The 19456-nt window shown below is 37.5% G+C and overlaps 1 protein-coding gene across 4 annotated transcripts in view; it reads right to left on the reverse strand.

Annotated features, from left to right (window-relative positions):
* The window catches only part of LOC105480042 (sperm associated antigen 6), a 65763-nt gene that overhangs the window by 29751 nt on the left and 16556 nt on the right, over nucleotides 1-19456 (reverse strand). For all 4 annotated transcript variants that reach the window (XM_071070393.1, XM_011738481.2, XM_011738479.2 and 1 more), the window contains exons 3-4: nucleotides 17127-17293; nucleotides 13496-13679 (exon numbers count right to left, since the gene is read on the reverse strand). In XM_071070393.1, coding sequence (XP_070926494.1) covers nucleotides 13496-13679; nucleotides 17127-17293 — 351 coding nt within the window. The remainder of the gene's footprint in view (nucleotides 1-13495; nucleotides 13680-17126; nucleotides 17294-19456) is intronic.

Consider the following 19456-nt stretch of genomic DNA (forward strand, 5'->3'; position numbering starts at 1 on the left):
CTTTTAAGATCAACAACATTCATAAGATTAGTACAATCTAAAGCTGCATGAGTGGAACATTAGAAATGACTCCATGTTGACTGGAAGGGAAGAGGGCAGACAGGAATGTCCCTTAGCATAGCATAAGTATGGTTGTTACTAGGTAAATCAGACAAAAGTAATCTTGCTTTAACAGTGCCTCAGTGCCTCCAACCTCTCTCAATTACGTCATGGCTAGTTGTCTGTTTAGATCAGAAGTGGTCAATGCAAATGCCCACAGGGCCCGGGAAAGTAACTATAATAAATAAATGAAGCCAGAGGATGCTTAAAAATAAAAATAAAAATAAGGTCAGGGAACGGCAGAGCAGTAGTGAAGTGCAAAAGTCTAGGTACCATCTACAAGGGGCAGCAGTTTCTGAGTTTCAGCCCAGTGTCGCCATGTAGGAATATAGATATAGGCCTAATGTTGTCAGGCCTTTTTGTTTCGTTTTGTTTTTAGAACACTGTGTGAGACAACATGGTGCTGGCCATATAAAACACATCCCTCTGTGGGCCTGCTGCAGCCTGAACCACCCCATTACAACCACAGGCTTAAATCTTACAGCCTCTAAAACAGCCCGTGCGGGGCTTTCTGGGCATGGAAAGGTGATGTTCTTTCTACTCCTAATTTTTGAAGTCATGTTTGGGGTCACAGAGGAAAAACCACTATTGTGGTTACATAAGAAAATTCAGAGAATTCTGAGAAATTAATAAAAACCTAAAAGTTGACTCATAAGAAAGGATTACTCTAAACATGATACTTGAATAATTTTTCAGCTCATAATGGAGATGTGAGACAGAATTTGAGCAAACAAGTGATCATGAGGACTCATAAAAAGAATTCAAAATGAAGAGGTTCTCCAAAAAGAAAAAAGAAAAAAATAAGTATCCAGCACACTAATTAAAAAACTCCTCTGGAACTCTAATCTCTTTAAACTTTATTGCTTTTTAATTTTTTTCAAACACTGCTTTTAACTGTTTCTAAGCCCTACAAAAGTTATATTTTGTTTCATTAAAAAATACAAGAAAGTTATAAATTAATCATTTATTTGCAGTTAGGTGGCCCTATTTATCAGTTTGAAGATGGGCTGGGTTTTGCCATAAAAATATACAGCTATATCACTTCAAAGGCTTTTTGAAATAAAGCAGGTTAAAAACAAAAACAAAAACAAAAAAAACCCTACATTTTGCCTGGGTACAGTGACTCACGCCACTTTGGGATCCTAGCACTTTGGGAACCTGAGGCAGGCAGATTGCTTGAAGCCAGGGGTTCAAAACCAGCTTGGGCAACAGCAAAACCCCATCTCTACAAAAAATACAAAAATTAGCCAGGCATGGTGGCAAGCACCTATAGTTCCAGCTACTTGGGAGGCTGAGGTGGAAGGACCCCTTGAACCCAGGAGGCAGAAGTTTCTGTGAGCCAAGATCATATCACTTCACTTCAGCCTGGGCAAAAGAGCAAGACCCTGTCTCAAAAAAAAAAAAAAAAAAAAAAAAACCCTACATTTAAAATTGGCTGCCACTTATATGATATTAATGTTATGTTAATAATAATTCCTCATCCCATTCAACCAAATTTTTCATGATTGGGTAAAATTATAATAACAAATATGTTGCTGCAATTACCACAGCTGGTTACTTACTGGTAACTCCAGTATGATTTTGGCAATAGCACTTCCAAAGTAAAAGAAATCTGTTGGCCAGGCACAGTGCCTCACTCCTGTAGTCCCAGCACTTTGGGAGGCCAAGGTGGGAGGACTGCTTGCATCCAGAGGTTCAAGACTAGCATGGGAAACATATAGAGACCCTGTCTCAAAAAAAAAAAAAAATCAAAAATTAGCTGGACATGGTGGCACACGCCTGTAGTCTCAGCTACTCAGGAGCCTGAAGTGGGAGGATTGCTTGAGCCCAGGAGGTAGAGGCTGCAGTGAGGTGTGATCATGCCACTGTACTCAGCCTAGGCAACAGAGCAAGACCCTGTCTCAAAAAAAAAGAAAAGAAAAATTTCTTTAGGTTTTGGTCTAACCCAGCTGTTTACAACTGGTTTAGTTATCTACTGCCATGTAACATCACACCAAATTTAGCAGCTTAAAACAGCAAACATTTATTATCTCATAGTTTCTGTAGGTCAAGAATCTAGGAGTGGCTTAGCTGCCAGGTTCAGGCTCAAGACCTATCACTAGGCTACAATCAAGAAGTCAACTGGGGCCGCAGTCAATTGAGGATGTGTGTCCAGGCACACTCGTGGGAAGGTTAAAGGGAATCTTTAGTTCCGCACCCTATGGGCCTCTACATAGGCTGCTCTTGATGAGGCTTCCCCCAAAGTGAGTGATTCAAAAGAGAAGACTGAAATGTCTTTTATAATCTAAGCCTGGACGTGGCATAGCATTGCCTCTGCTATAGTGCATTGGTGCAATGGGGGAGGGGACTACACAAGGATGTGAATAAGAGGAGGCAGGCATCATGGAGGCCACTACCACAAAAAGCTTTGTTCTACACCGACACATCTGCGAGACAACATCCCTCCATAGGCAACAGTGACTCACTAGAGCTATCATTCTCAGCTGAGAGATTGACATCTCCAATTGCAGGTGGAAGTGAGAAAAGCATAAAGGGAGAATTTGCATATTACTATGTAAAAGTCTCGAGTGATTTTTATTTTCACACACACACAAATGTCATTTTTCCTACTCTCACCCTTTCACCCTTTTTTTTTTTTTTTTTTTTTTTACTCTCACCATTTCTATCTCGCTTCCCTCCACCCAATCATCGGAGCAATTAGTTTAACCCTAACACATGGATTGAGTGTTTGAGCGCTTAAGGGTTAACATAAATACATACATTTGCTTTAAAGGCAAAATAATTCTGGCTTCTTTAAAAAGTCAAGTGAGTCAAGTAAGTCATTGATCTGAAGTTAACAGGGCTTTAGTAAGAAATTACAATCAGCTGGGAGGTAAGGCTGCTCTCAAAGGACTCAAGTAAAAAGCAGCTTCAAAACATGGTAAGAAAAAGTCAAGAAGTGGAGACCAGACAAAAGGAAAGTGAGAAAGAAAAAAAAAAAAAAAAAAAAGACTTGGTTATAGCCTTGAACAACAATAGGCTGAGGAAATTTGAAGTCATTTTAGCTCCCATCCCCACCACTAATTTAGCATCAGACTTTTAACAGCTGAGACCAAGCTGAACAGAGTAACTCAAAACTACAAGAGGGTCTGGAGTGTCCTGGTAAAGTAAAAAATAACTAAAATAATTGGAATTACATCTTTACAAAGTAATGCTTTTTGAATCTAGAAGTTATTTTATTTGTTTTCCACCTGCTTTATATAGCATTTGCAACCATAGTTGTGGTTTCACTCTACCTATAATTTTGCATTTTGCTTAAAAAAAAAAAAAAAACCTGCCCAGACTTCACCACTATGCGATGTATGCATGTAAGAAATCTGTACTCATGACCAGGCGCACTGGCTCATGCCTGTCTGTAATCCCAGAACTTAGGGAGGCCGAAGTGGGCAGATCACCTGAGGTCAGGAGTTCAAGACTAACTTGGTCAACATGGTGAAACCCCATCTCTACTAAAAATACAAAAATTAGCCAGGCGTGGTGGCATGCACCTGCAATCTCAGCTACTCAAGAGGCTGAGGTGGGTGAATCGCTTGACCCCAGGAGGCGGAGGTTGCAGTGAGCTGAGATTGCACCACTGCACTCCAGCCTGGGCGACAGTCAGACTCTGTCTCAAAAAAAACCCAAAAAAACAAAAAACAAAGATCTGTACTTGTACCCTGTAAATATATAACAACTTTTAATTAATATACAAAAATAATTTTAAAAATAAATAATAGAAAAACAGTTTAAAACCATGGAAAATGCATATGTTATTATTCAAACTTCAATGGTATGCACTCTTTGCTCCAGCCCAGTGCTAGGTAAGAAGTCCCTGTCTTCAAGGAGCACAATCTGATGAAGAAGGCTAGACAGCAAAAGGCCACAGGTATTCTGATGGGATTCTCTAGAACAGGTAAAGGAGAGAGAAAACAGAAAGAGGAAATAAAAATAAAACATTGGGAGGGTAATATGTTGATGTCATGTTTTTATAAATGTAGTCCCTGGTCAGCAGTGCTTGATGTGACTCCCCTGAGTGGTTCTCACACCCTCATGGGTTTCCACTGGCTACTTTTATTCCTGAGGATTCAGCTAATCCAACATTTTTAACAGTTGCCTAATATCCCACTGAGCAAATATGCCATCATTTACTTAACCAGTTTCCCACTTGAGGACATTTAATTAATTTTTGGTTTGGTTTGGTTTTGTTGTTTGCTATTACATAGTATAATGAACCTTTTTTGCATTCAGATTACATATTAGTTATCTATTGTCATGTAACACACAACCCCAAACTGAGCAGCTTAAAACAACATCACTTATTATTTCAGAGTTTCTGTGGGTCAGGAACTCAGGAGCAGCTTAGCTAGGTGGTTGTGGCTCAGAATCACAAAGTTGCTGTCCAATTGTCAGCTGGGGCAGTCACCTGAAGGCCTACCTTGGGGAGGATCTGCTTCCAGCTCAATCCCATCATTGCTGGGAAGCCTCCGTTCCTTGCTGGCTGCTAGAAACCTCAGTTCTTCACCATGTGGACCTTTCCATAGGCTGCCTAAGTGTCCACATAACATGGTAGCCAGCTTCCCCTAGAGCAAGTGGCCCAGGAAAGATACAGTGCCCAAGACAGAAGCACTGATTTTTTTTTTTCTTTTTTTTATCCAGAGGCAGGATCTCACTCAGGACAGAGTGCAGTGGCACCATCATAGCTCACTGCAGCCGGAAACTCCTGGGCTCAAGTGACCCTCCTCATCCTCTCAAGTAGCTGCACACCACTACACTCAGTTAATTTTTTTGTTTTTTGTTTTTTTTTTTTTGGAGATGAGATCTCGCTATGTTGCCCAGGCTGGTCTCAAACTCCCAGCCTTAGGCAATCCTCCCACCTTGGCCTCTCAAAGTGCTGGGACTATAGGCATAAGCCACTGTGCCTGGCCTCTTATCTTTTATAACCTGCTCTCAGGAAGTGACATACCATGACTTCTGCTGGTCACACAGACCAGCCCTGGTATAATGCAGGAGAAGTCTAAACAAGGGTCTGAAAACCAGGACATATGATCTGGGAGGTTGGCTACTACAGTCATACACACACATACACACATGTCCACAAGTATACACACATGCATGTATGTATACTTGTATACATGTATGTTTGTATACATGTATGTATAAACAAAAATAACACACGTCTTTTTAAGACCACAGGATTACCAGCACATTGCCTTTTAACAAGTATCTACAAAGCATAGACACAATAATTTCATGTGCTATCCAATAGAAATGTTATCCACATAATGTAATTTAAAACTCAAAATTAGCCACACTTTAAAGGTAAAAAGAAATAGGTGAAAATAATTTTAATATACTTTAACACAATATATCTGAAATGTAATTTCAACATGCAATCAATGTTTTAAACATTTAGTGAGATATTTTACATTTTTTCACACTAAGCCTTGGAATCTAGGGTGTATGTTGCACTTACAGCATTTCTCAATTCAGCCACTACATTTTCATCAGAAATGCTCAGTAAGTATTTAAATTTCAAAAAGTTTACAGTTGAAAAGGTAGATTCACATATCCAAGTTGCTCCAATTATACCTACAAATTTTTAAATAAGTTGAGTATCAATTTTTAATTTTACATTAATTAAATGGCAATAAAATAAAAAATGTAGCTCCTTAATGTGCACTAGCCTCAGTTCAAGTGTGCAAAAGTCCCAGGTGAATAGAGGCTACCATACTGCTAACACTGTAGTGTGGGATCAAAGGGGATCTAGAGAAATGGTCTATGGCTAGTTATAGCACAGTGACACCAAACGCTAGAGGTCCTATCTTTGAAAATCCTTTGAGGTGGCGGGGCATGGTGGCTCACACCTATAATCCCAGGACTTTGGGAGGCCGAGGAGGGCAGATCACAATGTCAGGAGTTCAAGACGAGCCTGGCCAACATGGTGAAAACCCGTCTCTACTAAAAATGCAAAAATTAGCCAGGCGTAGTGGTGGGCGCCTGTAATCCCAGCTACTCGGGAGGCTGAGGCAGGAGAATCGCTTGAACCCAGGGGGGCGGAAGTTGCTGAGATGGCGCCATTGCACTCCAGCCCGGGCAACAAGAGCAAAACTCCGTCTCAAAAAAAAGAAAAAAGAAAATCCTTTGAGGCAATTAACTTATTCCACACTTTTAGAGCAAACTGGTTCATTCATCTAAAACCCTGATAAGAGCAAACCAAGCTCCAAAAATTAACTGTGCAAAATCAGTCAGCTAACATGACGAAAATACAGCTCCTATTTTCCTGTAGACTGTGGATTTAAAAATCTATGGGAAAATAAGATGATGAACATGTCTTATCTCAAGGTACAATTCTTATGCTAACCAAGTCCTGAGTTTCTAATAGCAAACTCTCTTGTAGACGTTTGTAAAACGCTCAACTGGAATACTTTCAAATTTCAATCAAGTACATTTTGCTTCATGTATTTCTAGAAATTCAAATGTAAATAAAAGTGGGTTCCTCCCCCCAGTATCAAAAATGCATTAGGCAGATTTACAGGCCAGTGACTGGAAAACAAACTAAGTTCAAGAAACAATAGAGAAACATGTCATGGTGCATTGTTCAAACTTGATTTATTTCCAAACCACCAGTATACAAAATATCCTTCTCTTTATCCACTCAGCACACATAGACTTGACATTTCTCCCACAGGTATTTGCATAAAGCCAAAAACAAAGATTTAAACTACAAGAATTGTAGGTGTTACCAGGTAGAGGAGGTATTTTGTAGGACAAAGCACTTTCCTTCCTCTTACTACTGCATGTATCACTTCCTCCTGTATTTCTAAGCCAAGGACTGTTCAGTTGTTATCTGGATGTAACAAAGTTCTTGAGAAAGTAAAGATTCCTCTTTTTGCCATTGTACAAAAAATGTAACTCGTAATTCATCTTTTTTTTTTTTTTTTTTTTGAGACAGGGTCTCGCTCTGTTGCCCAGGTTGGAGTTCAGTGGCACAATCATAGCTCACTGCAGCCTCAACCTCCTGGGCTCAAGTGATCCTCCCACTTCAGCCTCCCAAATAGTTGAGACCACAGGTGCACACCACAACATCTGGTGAATTTTTTTTATTTTATTTTATTTTTACAGACAGGGTTTCACTATGTTTCACAGACTGGTCTTGAATTCCTGGGCTCAAGTGATCCTCCCATCTCAGCCTCCCAAAGTACTAGGATTACAGGCACGTGCCACTGTGCCCAGTTATAATTCATCTTTCATTTACTCTAATGTATAGTCACCCAATGCATTATATATGCTTTTTAATATAGTATTGTACCTTGTGTCAATGTTTGTCTAGATGACCTTCATGCTCATCTGTATTAATTTTTCTGCCTTAGATTATAAAGTCCCACACATGAGGTCTTAGTCAATTTATTTTACTTTATACAGTTGGAAAGATATGGGAACACAGACATAAATGCCTCAAGTACATTTTGATGATTACCATGATGATGACACTGTTAAATAAATGGATTGCTAGCCTCATATAAAAAGTTAGAGGCATGAGTAACTTAGGAATCTGAGCTTATATATTACATTTTGTTGCTCCAGATTCTAAGTTAAAAAAAAATTAGAAGATTTTATTAGCCAAGAGTTCCCAACTAAAAATATTACAAGAGGGGCCAGGCACATGGCTCAAGCCTGTAATCCCAGCACTTCAGGAGGCTGAGGTGGGCGGATCACAAGGTCAGGAGATCAAGACCGTCCTGGCTAACGGTGAAACCCCGTCTCTACTGAAAATACAAAAAATTAGCCGGGCGTGGTGGTGGGCACCTCTAGTCCCAGCTACTCGGGAGGCTGAGGCAGGAGAATGGCGTGAACCCAGGAGGTGGAGCTTGCAGTGAGCCGAGATCATGCCACTGCACTCCAGCCTGGGTGACAGAGCAAGACTCCATCTCAAAAAAAAAAAAAAAAAAAAAAAAAAAAAAAAAAAAATTACAAGAAACAAAAATACAAAAGAATCACAACTTTTTTACCAGCACCACACAAACTGAACCCTAAAAATAACCAACCAATTAGGTAACTACCAAGTAAAACAAGGTTATAATTAATTAAAATGTTCTTTTGTTTAGCACATTTGTTCTCGATGCCCAAAGAACATAGAGGGATATTTATTTTCACTTTATACCTTTTTCACTGGCACCTAAAAAAATACAAATATATTTGTGAAAATAAGTGTTAGGATAAAAATAAATGAAATATATAATATATGTTATCCCACATACCTCATTTGCCTCTATGTTTGTGTTCCTCAACCCCCACAATAGAAAAAAAAAGATATAAAAAGAAAGATAAAGCAGCAAAATATGTTACTGGAACCAACCGAAATCTATAGGCGTCAGTAAAGACGGCTGTCTGCAGGCCTTTAAAACAATTTTTAATTAACAGGCTCTAGTCCCTTCTCCCCATCCCTTCTCCCTCTAAGAAAAACCAAAGTCCTTAGCTGTTATCTCTGATATTTGTCACTAATATTTGGGTTTTTTAAAAGTTAATTACTTTGAAAATTGCTAAGACTAGATTTTGTGTTCTCACCGTAAATAAGTAGGTGAGATTTTTTAATTAATTGCTGCTTCCTAAGCCTGTTCCGCACATTTAAGCTATTGATATTTGTACATGGGTGGCATGAGAAGAATATTCACAAAAATTCTGAATTTTAAACTTTTCATTTTATCATTTAATCATTTGATATATGATAGAAAACAATCGGGCTGCCAGCTCATCTTGAGACCTTGCTTACATTATCTATCTAGTAAAGAGGATACAATCGACTCAATGTTTCCGTCATGTCCACATCAGCCAGCCCCTGCAAGCACTGCTCATCTCTGGCACAGCAAGTTCATCTCTCAACTGCCACAGAGCTGGACAGAAATCAGGTCCACAAGAGAAGGAAGAGTCAACCAGGTGGAAAGCAGCCAACAGAGATTAGAAACAGAGGTATCTGGCAAGACTTTCAGATATTACAAGGAGCCAAAAAAGAATGATGAGATCTTGTACACTTTCCTCCCTCACAGTGTAAAATGCAAGAATCTCTGAAAGTGCTGAGCAGTCGCCAAGCAGTTCCAGCATAAACTGCTGTGTGACCAGAATAAATCCTTTAACCTCTCTACTTCAGTCTCATCATCTACATGACAATCATATCAATAATTTAAAAGTTGTAGAATGTCTAATCAAATGTATTCCTCTTTGCCAGGCTTGAGATAAGCCAAAGTTTACCAAAAAGAAACACCTTTTTTTTTTTTTTTTTTTTTTTTTTAGCTAAAGCTCCCAAAATAAACATTTAAAAATCATTTTTGAGCCCAAATGTGGAAGACCATTCACACAAAACACTTCCGCACACTTGCAGCCAGGCTGCTGCTCTCACCTCAGTCCCAAGTGCTCTCATTGTGGCCCCTGTCTCCACAGAAGGCCATTCATTGGAAGCACTCTCCACAGAGCCGCAGGACTTCAGTCACAATGCCTGAGGGAGGCTGCTGGGGACCAGGGGAGGAAGGCCTGGGACCTCCTGCAGCAGACTCCCTCACCCACCTCCAGCAGATGAGCCATCAGCTGAGGAAGCCCAGTGGCTGGGGAATCCCACCATCCCTCCTTCCTTGCCTATCACGCTTCCAGCTGGCACAGGCTCTCGAGGCACCCTTTCCAAAAGCAAGACTATTCCTTGGAAACAGTGACAGATTTCATATTGGTTGAATAAATAAATATGTTAATAGAATAACTATACAATATATCTATTTACAAAACTGCACTTGTGCCCCTTACACTTATACAAACTTTTTAAAGTTTAATTTATAAAGTGGGCATGGTAAGAGATTAACAACAATAGCTAATAATAAAAGAGAAGAATTATAACAATAGACTAAAAAAAGTTGTGTGAATGAGGAAACAAAAGAAGAATTCTGCAGAGTGGGAAAGGGTTACAAAAAGTAAGAAAAGAGAAAGCCAATCTGAGAAGAATTTTACCTCAGCTGTCACTAAGGAGCAGAAAAAACTAGAAAGAAATCACTTATTTATCTGCAAAGTCAGAGGTAAACATTGCCATGTGTATTCAATAACTGGTGATTCAATCATAAAATGTAATGATATGATTTGTACACAGTTGGAAAAAAAAAACCCACCATTCTGGTTGTCAGCCTGAAGTTCCCTTTGTTTATCTGTAAAATGCTTCAAAATCTATACATAGAAATAAGTTTTAGAAGTTGTATTTTTCAAATAAGGAAAAGTCAGGTAATGCCCATTGGCTTCTCTCTATAATTATTTTAATTGTGTTTCCTATACACAGAACTTTTTCCTTCTATTGCCTTTAAAGGTACACATTATTTCTTTTGCATCTCAATTTAAGGTTTATATTTCTTAAACTGTCTAACAAACAGTTTTCCACTAATATTTATTAATCTCAATATATTTTGCTTTTAGGAAATCATAAAGAAATTAGGTTATTTTCAAAAAACAAACAAAACAAAAGCCAGACGTGGTGGTTCATGCCTGTAATCCAGCACTTTAGGAGGCCAAGGCAGGCAGATTATGAGGTCAGGAGTTCGAGACCAGCCTGACCAACATGGTGAAACCCCGTCTCTACTAAAAATACAAAAATTAGCCGGGCATGGTGGGGCGCCCCTGTAATCCCAGCTACTCAGGAAGCTGAAGCAGGAGAATCCCTTGCACCTGGGAGACGGAGGTTGCAGTAAGCTGAGATCGCACCACTGCACTCCAGCCTGGGTGACAGAGCAAGACTCTGTCTCAAAAAAAAAAAAAAAAATCAGGTTATTTGGAGGTAAATCCTCCATTTTCATTGATATGGATGTGAGTGATGACTTTTATTATTTACTAGGCAACAATTCCCTTTCCTTCTGAGAAATCTATGCAATAATATCTTCTGGGAGCTTCTGGGTCCCAGGCCCCTAACTACTGTGAAATATTGAAATTCCAGTGGAAATTCCATGTGGGAGCCAGAATATAGCAAGAATTTGGAATGGGACCCCTAAGACAGATCCTGTTTATGAACTATAATCATTTTGCCCCAGACTCAACAAAATGAAGGGGTGGAAATGTTATCTATGGGGCACCTGCTTCAGAGAGTATCTATACAGTTGTCCCTCAAAGCTCTTTTCCAACGCTCATGTTACAATCTGTAATGTGTCCCTCTGGCATAAAAAAAACTTACTAAATATACTCTTGTAGTTCCCCATGATAACTAGTTTTTGATTTAAAACCCTGCTGTAGTTTTCACAATCAACATGTACTAAACAATAGTCTTAAGGTAAACATATTTGGAAAATCAAAATCTAGATTTAAGAAAATAATAATTTGTAATTTAATTCTGAATAATTCTAAGCATGACAACAGTTGTCTTTTTCAACTTGCCTTTATACTGTTTTATTTCTATTTTGTCTGTAATAATGTCACCATTTTAAGAACCAAATTAAATATAACCATAGGAGAGCCTCTTCCTGTTTCTGTTTTGAAGTTTTTCTTCAATACTGTTTCAGGAAGTATTTAGTGAAGCTGTATGGTATAGTAGTTAACATAGGCTTTGGAGTCAGACAGACTCAAATTCCAGTTCCATCATTAATATAATTTTGGATATCCTTTCTAAAGTCCACTTTATTTCTCCATTTAACAGGGAGAGTAATACCTACCCAAGGGTAACTGCAATCAAAATGAGATAATGAGTCTGAAGCACACAGCACAGAGCCAGGCATATACTAATTACTCAATGCACAGTAGCTAATATTTTAGACATAGACACACACTGAAAATCTGGAACATGAAGAAAAAATTCCTTAATTTTACCACCTTAGGAAAACAAACACGATTTTTTTGTAATTACATCCACATAAAAACTTATTTTTACATTATTATAATTGTAATACACAATTTTATATCTTTTTTAACATTATAATCACTTTTCCATGTTACCATGTAGGTTCATAATTACCTTTTAAATTTGTTGCCTGAGATTTCATTAAGTTCCATAATTTATCCACTAAATTTCTGTCAAATATTTGAGGTGTTTACAAATCATGCTATAATAACATTTTCATGAATATAGCTTTTCCACCCTGTGGAATTCTTTCCTTAGGATGAATTCTCAAAGCAGGCTTCTTTAGGGTAGCCATGATCTATTTCACAACTTTAATAGTTTTGTCAAACTGCTCTCCACCAGTTTATACAATTTGTAGTTCCTCACCAATGTGAACACATGTCATATTGTCCACTCTAACCTTCAGTATTAATACTAATATGTTACATGTACTGAGTATTTCCATATGCCAAGCACTGATCTAAGTGCTTTACATGTATCACATCATCATCCTCACAACAAATCTCCAATGTAACCACTATTAGTCATCCTCTTCCGCAGATGAGGAAGCTAAGGCTCAGAAAGTTTATAAGCCATGTCCAAGGTCACACAGCAACTAAATGGTAGTATCTAAACTAAACTCAGACCCTGTCTAATGCCACGGTGCTCTTAATCACCTGGCTATATTGCTGCTTTACTCTTCTGCCACCACCCCCCACTCATATAACAGGTTAAAAAGATCTTAATTGATGTTTTTATATACAATTTGTTGATTACTAGCAAAGTTGATCATTTTTACATATGTTTATTTTAAAACTGTATTTTCGTCTTATGTTATTTGTTCATAAGCAACTTCTGTAAAGTGATGGGGAAAATTATGTTCCTCATGTACTTTTTACCAATTGGGTGCATCGACACAATCCTCTCACAAGAGGCCCAGGTCCCTTCTTTATGACCCCACTGAGCTGTCAGTTTATAGGAGAACATGCTCCTTCTCTTCTTCCTGCCCAGTATGAGTTGAATACCAATATTTTCCAGAAAGTTATGTCCATATCTCCTCAACATCACTCACTCATGATACGTCTTCTGGTTGGTTTGGAACTCCCTATCATGAATGGGCAGGAAGACCAAATGACCCCAAGAGGGTGACTAACTAAAATAATTTTTTATTAGGTTGGTGGAAAAGTAATTGGGGATTTTGCCATTAATGGCAAAAACACTTTTGCACCAACCTAATAACTGAACCAATTTACCAAGGCCTTTGAGACTCAAGCCCACTCTCCCATCCCCTGCCACCCCTCTCTCCTTTTCTCCACCTCTTCAAATTTCCCTTCTGTGAGATAAAGACTGAAATATATAGGGTTTTTCTGTTTGTTTGTGAATATATGATCCAAACAACTTGGCCATCTTTCAAAATGTACTTCTCATCACATACAGAAACATCATTAAAACCCCATCTATGTTTTACTAAGCAAAACTGGATTTACCTAATAAATCTGAATTGTAATAATCCTATTTTAAAATATGCTCGTGCATATTTTAAATTACCTGCATTATGTCTTGCAATATATCTAAGTGCCCAGGCTGCAGCCTCCTTGACTCCAGGGTCAAAATCTTCCAAGCATATGACCAGTGTATCCAGTGCTCCACAATCAACTATTGCCTGAGCTAGCTGGGGAGAATGTTTACCAACCGCTCGTAACACAAAGGCAGCTGCTTTCTTGTAGAAGCGCTACAAGGGTCAAACAGACAAAACTCAAAATGAATTGAGTACTTAGAAAACCAAAATCTAAAATAGACCAAAACTAGCATAAAAATAACATTAATGTAAATAAAGCTCAACAGCTTTTGAATATAAAAGATGAAAAACATCCTGCAAAATAATTTTGATTATTTGATGTGCCCTCATTGCTTCTGGTTCAGTAACTAAACTGAAAACAAGGTATGTTTAACATTGTATTTCAAATGTTTTATCCTGAAGCATGCATTTGGAAATTGTATAAAATTATAAACATACTTTCCACAAATTCATAAAATAATGAGATTTTATGTATCTGCATTACACCAAAATGTATTGTTTGACCCTTGGGAACTCTTAGATTGTTAGCATGTGCAACTAAGCTCACTGTCAACTGACCAATTCATTTCCTTTACTTGCCCTCATGGTAGGCCTTTCATGACCTCAACTAATCTTTCTGGTGTCCCCAATTATTCTGAAGTAACAACCATGTCCCAAACTGTGCTTACAATCATCAAATAAACATAAAGGCAAAACATTAATGACATATTTTAAAACTTTTCCTGGCAAATAAATCAGCCAAACAATGGGATATAAGTTATTTTCTCTAGAAATGCTTTTTTTTTAAGATAAAAGCAAATTACTTACCATTTTGTAAATTTTAAATACTGCTTCATATTTATATTTCCTATAGACACATTGTGTCTGACTAAGGAATGAGTAAATAAAACTAAAACACAAGACTAACATGTTTCTCTTCACATCGCTAAAAAAATTAAATATATAGGAAATATGTGGCTGTGACACTCACTATGGTTTTATGCTTAGCATAATGACTCAGTGATGGTCTCCTCTTTCTGTTATTAATAAAACCCACTTAATCCCCTATTTTACATTCTAAGTTTCTATTTCTTCACAGTGACTACTAAAAAGTGACTAGTTGACTACAGCACCTGTTTTGAAAGCATTCTATTCACTTAGACTATAATATTGATACAATGAAAATTACAGGAGAAAAAAATACATCGAGTATATCTTAAACATAGTATACCTTAAAAATCAGTATATGTTGCTAATATAAGAAACATGCTATGTTAGTACTGATGTTTTTGATTTGACATATTTTCTTTAGTTTCTTAAATTATATAAGTAACCAAATTTCTACTAATTTACTCTAAATATTACTGTAGAGCTTTGAAGTAGGTTTCCATAGATTATTTTCTTACAAATGTGGGGGAAAAAATGGTGATACATTTATTTTCATTACTTTACTTTAGCTAATTTGACTTTTTATAGTGCAGAATTATCAAATTTACAGACCATTTATGGGTATCAATAGTCACTATTAATTACAGTGCCTATAACTCACACTTTCTGATCTCATTCCCTCTTTCTCCTAATTTTCACTTCCCCCAAATTCCTAACACTCTTCTCTTCCATTCCTCATCAAAAGAAAGGCCAAAAAAAAAAAAAAAAAAGCAAAACCACAGGACTTTGTACCTCATAAAGAAGAGATTAAATCTCCTGTGAGAAATGACTTAAAGGCTGGAAGGTGAGGGAGACAGAAGCTGGTGCAAAGGCTTCGTGTTTTCACTGCCTCCTCACTTTTCTGCTCTAGTGTTTTGTCCCTCTACAACTAATTAACATTCATTCAACTTAGAAAACTTCTACTGAAAATCTTCTACGTGGGATACCAGAATACAGACTCTGCTCTCAAAAGAAAGAGCTAAGAGTCCAAGAGGAAGAAAGTCCAACAGTATTTGATGATAGAAGGAATACCCACAAGAAAAATAAAATTTCTGTGACTCCTTGTAGAGCTATAACAGGCATTAGTTAAGTGACTCTCTGATCTATAAACATAAGGCAAATTTCTGCACCATTAGGATTTATTTTTATTCTGGCAAAATACACATAACATAAAATTTACCATTTTAACCATTTTAAAGTATACAAGTTAGTGGCATTTAGTGCATTCACAATGTTGTGCAACCATCACCACTGTCTAGTTCTAGACTATTATCGTCACCCCAACAAGAAACTTCTTACAAATAAAGCAGTCACTTCCCATTCCCTTCTCCTTCCAGCCCCTGGCAACCACTAATCTGCTTCTGTCTCTATGGATTTGCATATTCTGGATAGTTCATATAAATGGAACCATACAATCTGTGGCCTTTTGTGTCTGGCTTCTTGCACTTAGCATAATGTTTTTATGGGTCATCCGTGGTGTAGCATTTACCAGTACTTTATTCCTTTTGTGACTAATAATCCATCATATGGATACACAACATTTTGTTTACCCATTCATCTGTTGATTGATTTAGGTTGCTTTCACCTTTTGGCTATTGTGGATGCTGCTGCTATGAACATTTGTGTGCAGGCTTTACTGAAGCATCTGTTTTCAATTCTTTTGGATATATAACTAGGAATAGAATTGCTGAGCCACGTGGTAAAAATGTTTCACTGACTGTGGACCTGCCAAAGTGTTTTCACAGTGGTTGCCCCCATTTTACATTCCTACCAGCAATGTATGAAAGTTCCAATTTCTCCATGTCTTCACCAACACTTGTTATTTTCTTTTTATTTTTTATTATGGCCACCCTAGAAGGTATGAAGTGATACCTCATTGTGGTTTTGATTTGCATTTCTTAATGACTAATGCTGTGGAGCATTAGTTTGTACATATTCTTCGGAGAAATGTCTATTTAATTCCTTTGCCTATTTTTCAATTGGCTTGTCTTTTTGTTACACAAATACGAATTTAATCCCAAAGATATGTCAAGAAAGCTCTATCCCTAGGTTACGATAAACTAACAGAATAGAATGAACAGTCCAAAACCTACCTACAAGTGGTCCTTAACTACTGTGGAAACCAAATAGCTGGCACTGTATAGAAATAGAAAGTGGTACCAGATAGGAGGGGGAAAAATGGGGCACTTTTAGGTAGTGCTTAACAGAGTTGACATGCCTATAACTTGGTAAAAAAAGATTTCTCAAACCTTCCATTACACATACTTATTCTCTTCCTCTTTTTGGTTGCTTCTCTAGCCCTTGCCTCAAGGCTGTCTCTCACTATTTCCCTTAACTTGGTTTCACCAGCATATAAGGATTGCTGAAATCAACTATTTGCCTAGGGTCTACATACTTCCCTAAGACAGATCCGATAGCATTGTTTAAAACTACCATATATAGAAATACTGCTTTATGTATAATTCCCCCCTAAAAAATCTGTTTTCTCTTTATATTATCAATAATAGATAAATGGTGGTTATTGGCACCAAAGCAAAATACCCTAAAAATACGATTACATGCAGCTCAGAGAATTGGAGATTTTGTTAACCCCCTAATAATTCTGATGCCTACAGGCTTGCAACTGTATCCAAACTGTCACATTTTTAAAGATCTAAAACAAAAAACATATAACTAGTTTTTTAAAATTCTTACATTCTGTTCTGCCAATGAATAAACAAGCTGTGGAAGAATGTCGCACTTCACAACAGCTTCTGCTAGGTCATCATTATAATTGGCCAGTCTCCCAAGAGCCAAAGCAGCAGTCTGTTGAATTGTTGGGACCACATCCAGAAGAAGAGTTCTCAGCAAAGACATTACACCTGAGTTAAATTATGAAAGAATAGAAATCAGAAAAATTAAAATTAAAAAGGAAAAATACAATTCAGCATATATGCAGACAGTAAAAATAAAGGGAAAAAATTAGTAAAAACAAAACTATTCACTAAAAACTAATGGAAATTTAGAAGTACCTAACTGGCCAAGACACAGAATAATACAAGCTATAATTATTAAACATGCAGTACAGCATGGAAATAAGAAAGGCTTTGGATTTAGGTAACAATCCCTGATTCAGCAAGTCCTGTCTATATTACCTGATAGGGTTATCATGAGGCATGCAGAGAAAGGTTGTAGACTATGCTATGATGTCTAGCACAAAAAATATAGGGCTCCCCCCAGACTTTGCAAATCTTATCTTTCAAGGCTCATTTCAAGGCCTCACCTGCATATTACCTCCAAATAAATGTCTTGGAGATGAGGAAGCATATTACTAGTGCTCATCATATTCATCCAAGGGTTGAATGCATAGTAGGTATATCATCATCATCACCACAACAGCAACAAAGTAAAAGTAGCTTATATTTATCAAGGACTTATTATATATAAGCACTGTTCTAAGGACTTTTTTCTATAATAATTCATTTAGCTTTTATAACAAAACTATGAAGCAGGCCCTACTATTATGTCTATTTTACAGATAAGAAAATGGAAGCTAAGAAAGGTTGTCACACAACTAATGAATGGTGAAGCAAGGTTATATACTTCATACATTTTTCATTGATAATTGTTAAATAACACATATTGAAAACTGAGGAGGTGGGAAGAGAGATACCAATAGTATTTGTATTGTGGTCATTATACTGGATATTCCAGCTCTATTAACTTTGCCTTACTGTAAAATCTGCAAAAGAGTAAACTGCTATTTCTGTTTTAATGATGCTGTTTTAGTCTAAGATTACAAGAAAGGTAATGACAGAATTCAAACTATAACAAAGTACCCCTTGACTTTCTACACTTTAATTTACACCAGTCTAGTCAATTAGATATCATTAAATCTTTTCTTTAAAAACGTATCCCAGTTATACACAAAAGCAAATATTACCAGTATTCTTTTATAGTATTATATGCAGAAACATTTGAAATAGAACAAAAAGAAAACTTTTACAGTAACATCTAAACATTTGATCTTAGCCAAAGGCTGAGAAGCCATTATAGTAACACTTAGGATTAGACTAAAATAAAAGAGTACTAGCAAATAACGTAAGCAGAGAGCAGTGATGCTTATCACAGACACATTTAATGATGTGACCTATGGATTTTCCTAGTTTCCGGTTTTACTTAGTCATTAGTTTTGTGCCTAAGTTGACTAGGTTAGATCATCTTCTATCACCTTTGCAGGTGTGAATACCACGAAGGCTGGTTAGCACTGCAAGCACACAGAGGCCCCTGCCCACACTTGGGTCATAGCTCATGTTCAACAAATCCAGTGTTCATGGGTGTTGCTTATATATTATTATCTATACTGTTTGCTAGAGATAATTTCTGAAATATCTCACAACAAAAGTTTACAGCACAGAACAAGGTATTAGCATGACTACTCAATGTTATAACATAGGTTATTTCAGGAAAGGTGGATTTAAAACAATTGTCCATCTCTTTGTAGTTTGCTTTATTACTTGATTCATTGTTGTTGTTGGTTTTTTACTGGGTAAAATACAAATAAAACAAAAATTACCATTTTAACCATTTTTAAGTTTACAGTTCAGTGGAGTTAAGTACATCCACAATGTGTGACCATCACCACTAACTGCCAAACTGTTTTCCACAGCAGCTCAGCCACTTTACATTCCCATCAGTAAAGTACCAAGGTTCCAATTTCTCTACATCCTCACCAGCACTTGTAATTTTCCATTTAAAAAAAAAATAACAGCAGACTGGGCGCGGTGGCTCACGCCTGTAATCCCAGCACTTTGGGAGGCCGAGGCGGGCGGATCACGAGGTCAGGAGATCGAGACCATCCTGGCTAACACAGTGAAACCCCGTCTCTACTAAAAATACAAAAATAATTAGCCGGGCATGGTGGCGGGCGCCTGCTGGCGGGCGCCTGCAGTCCCAGCTACTAGAGAGGCTGAGGCAGGAGAATGGCGTGAACCCAGGAGGTGGAGCTTGCAGTAAGCCGAGATCGTGCCACTGCACTCCAGCCA

The sequence above is a fragment of the Macaca nemestrina genome, chromosome 9 (genome assembly GCF_043159975.1).
Source record: "Macaca nemestrina isolate mMacNem1 chromosome 9, mMacNem.hap1, whole genome shotgun sequence".
Lineage (NCBI taxonomy): Eukaryota > Metazoa > Chordata > Mammalia > Primates > Cercopithecidae > Macaca > Macaca nemestrina.